This window comes from Stegastes partitus, unplaced genomic scaffold (assembly GCF_000690725.1).
Source record: "Stegastes partitus isolate 25-593 unplaced genomic scaffold, Stegastes_partitus-1.0.2 Scaffold614, whole genome shotgun sequence".
Taxonomy (NCBI): Eukaryota; Metazoa; Chordata; class Actinopteri; family Pomacentridae; genus Stegastes; species Stegastes partitus.
Genome location: NW_007578345.1, coordinates 320,428 through 322,686, shown reverse-complemented (window position 1 = coordinate 322,686; position 2,259 = coordinate 320,428). Strand labels below are relative to the sequence as shown.

Below are 2,259 nucleotides of genomic sequence, written 5' to 3'. Positions count from 1 at the left end.
AATCTGATTAGTGCAGGTGGTTTATTTAAAGCTATTTGTGTTAAATAAAATATGTAATATGAGGTTCAATTCAATTTTAATTCAGTTTTGTTCATATAGTGCGGTTCAGGACATAAGTAAACACACAGCGCTTCACATCGGGAGGTCAAGACCTTATGAATCTTAAACAGAAGCTCAACAATCCCAAGTTGGATTTCCTCTGAGCAAGCGGTCAGCAATGGAGGGAAGGAACCAAAATAAAAAAAAAAAACTTCAATGGGATGGAAAAGAAAACCTCCGACAGAACCAGACTCAGGAAAGGCAGCCGTCTGCCGGTCAGAGCGCTGGAAGTGATTTCAGTGACGTGATTTTAAGCTTAGATTTGGTTTGTTTTCCTGGCAGGATGACACATCACAGATAAGTGGTTCCAGGATTGTTGGAAAGTTTAAAATCCAGTAATTATTCCTATTTTTACAGTTTCTGGAGTTGGTAATGTTGTCACGTTGGCTGTTTTTAAAGTTAACACACCTTTCAGACACTCAGGTAGAGTTTGGGGCTCAGAGGGTTATGAAATGAAAGAAATCTAACCGTTTTTTCCTTTAAAAAATTGCTGAAACTCGGGGCGTCGCTGCAGCTCACCTGGTTGAGCTGGCGTCCCATGTACAGGGCTACAGTCCCGATGTGAAGGTCATGAGTTCGAATCCCGCTCATGGTCCTTTCCCACATGTCCTCCCCCCATTCTTCTCCCCTACTTTCCTATCTCTCTCTCACTGCACTATCAAACAAAGGCCAAAAAATAACTTAAAAATTACTGAAACTGATCACTGGAAATAGTCGGTTAATAAGTTTTTGGTTGACAACTAACTGATTAATCACTGCAGCTCTGATTCTGTTGTTATTGATGTTAGGTGCATATTATTGGTGTAACAAACCCTGTGGTTTGTACAGGAGGAGACACTGACGGAGCTTCAGCAGCTCGCCTCCAAACTCCCCTGGACCGACGCCCTGGAGGTCTGGAAGCTCAACAGAACCCTAAAAAAGAAGAAAGGCCACCGGAAAGGAGGAACCGCCACCAAAGTAAAACCTAGCAATGACGCCAGCGATGCAGCTGCTGCTGACGCCGAGCAGCCAGAGCTACCTCAGGTGTCCGAAGGCCAAACGACGACGGAGAGCGCTCCCGAGTCGGAGACCTGCGAACAGGACTCGCAGGAGGCAGCCCCGGAGGCCAAAGTCATCAAGTTTCGGGTGACGTGCAACAGGGCCGGTGACAAACACAGCTTCTCCTCTAATGAGGCAGCCAGAGACTTTGGTGGGGCTGTGCAAGAGTTCTTCCAGTGGAAAGCCGACATGACAAAGTTTGACATAGAGGTAGGCCGGCCTGTTCAAACAGGACGGATGCACACTGAATAACACCACAGCAGCCAAATAAAACTCTGCTTGTAGCGATAACCTTTAAAAGTATGTGCTCATGTTTAGTTTGGGGAGAAACAAAAGACAAGACAACAAGTCCGTTTAATGACTCTTCCATTTAGATAAGATAATCGCTGTATCTGACAGGTTGAGAAACGCTGTGGTTCTTGTAAAGGTTAGAGGTTGGAGATGATGGTTCTCACCGTCTGAGTGAAAACACAGAAGCAGCCACAGCGATGAGCATCTGTTGTGTAACTGTCGGTGTTTCACTGCTCAGCGCCGGTGGTGTGTGATTTGTGCTCAGTTTTCACTTGAGAGTAACAGACGAGGTTCTTACAGCTGTTACGAACAGTTGTTGATGATTAAACTGCAGATTCTTTTCTTAATTAATCAGCAACTCATTTAGTCTGTAAAATGGAAAACAATAAAAAATCCACAACTTTTCAGACGAAGAAACTGAAGAGAACAAAAAAACACATTTTTCACATCAAAAATTTAAATCCTGAGTCGTCATGTAATTTTTTTTTTCATAATTTCAACTTCCTAGAATATAAAAATGTGCTCCTTTTGATTTCTCATCATATGCTGGGTCTTCCTTCCCTGCAGGTCTTACTAAACATCCACAATGAGGAGGTGGTGATCGGCATCGCGCTCACTGAAGAGAGTCTTCATCGCAGAAACATCAGCCACTTCGGACCGACCACGCTGCGATCGACCTTGTGCTACGGCATGCTCAGGTAGCTCTTTGATCCTAATCGCCTGACAACATCGTGTTCACCTCGTACTTTCTGCCAAACGGGTTAATGTGATGTAAATATAAATGTTTAAGTTCCAGTTATATCAGAATCAGAACGTCTATACACACGTCAT

General features: G+C 43.9%; 1 protein-coding gene across 1 annotated transcript in view; it reads left to right on the top strand.

Annotated features, from left to right (window-relative positions):
* Positions 1-2,259, top strand: part of thumpd3 (THUMP domain containing 3) — a 10,635-nt gene that overhangs the window by 1,479 nt on the left and 6,897 nt on the right. Inside the window, exons 4-5 of the mRNA XM_008289432.1 lie at positions 928-1,347; positions 1,996-2,126. Coding sequence (XP_008287654.1) covers positions 928-1,347; positions 1,996-2,126 — 551 coding nt within the window. The remainder of the gene's footprint in view (positions 1-927; positions 1,348-1,995; positions 2,127-2,259) is intronic.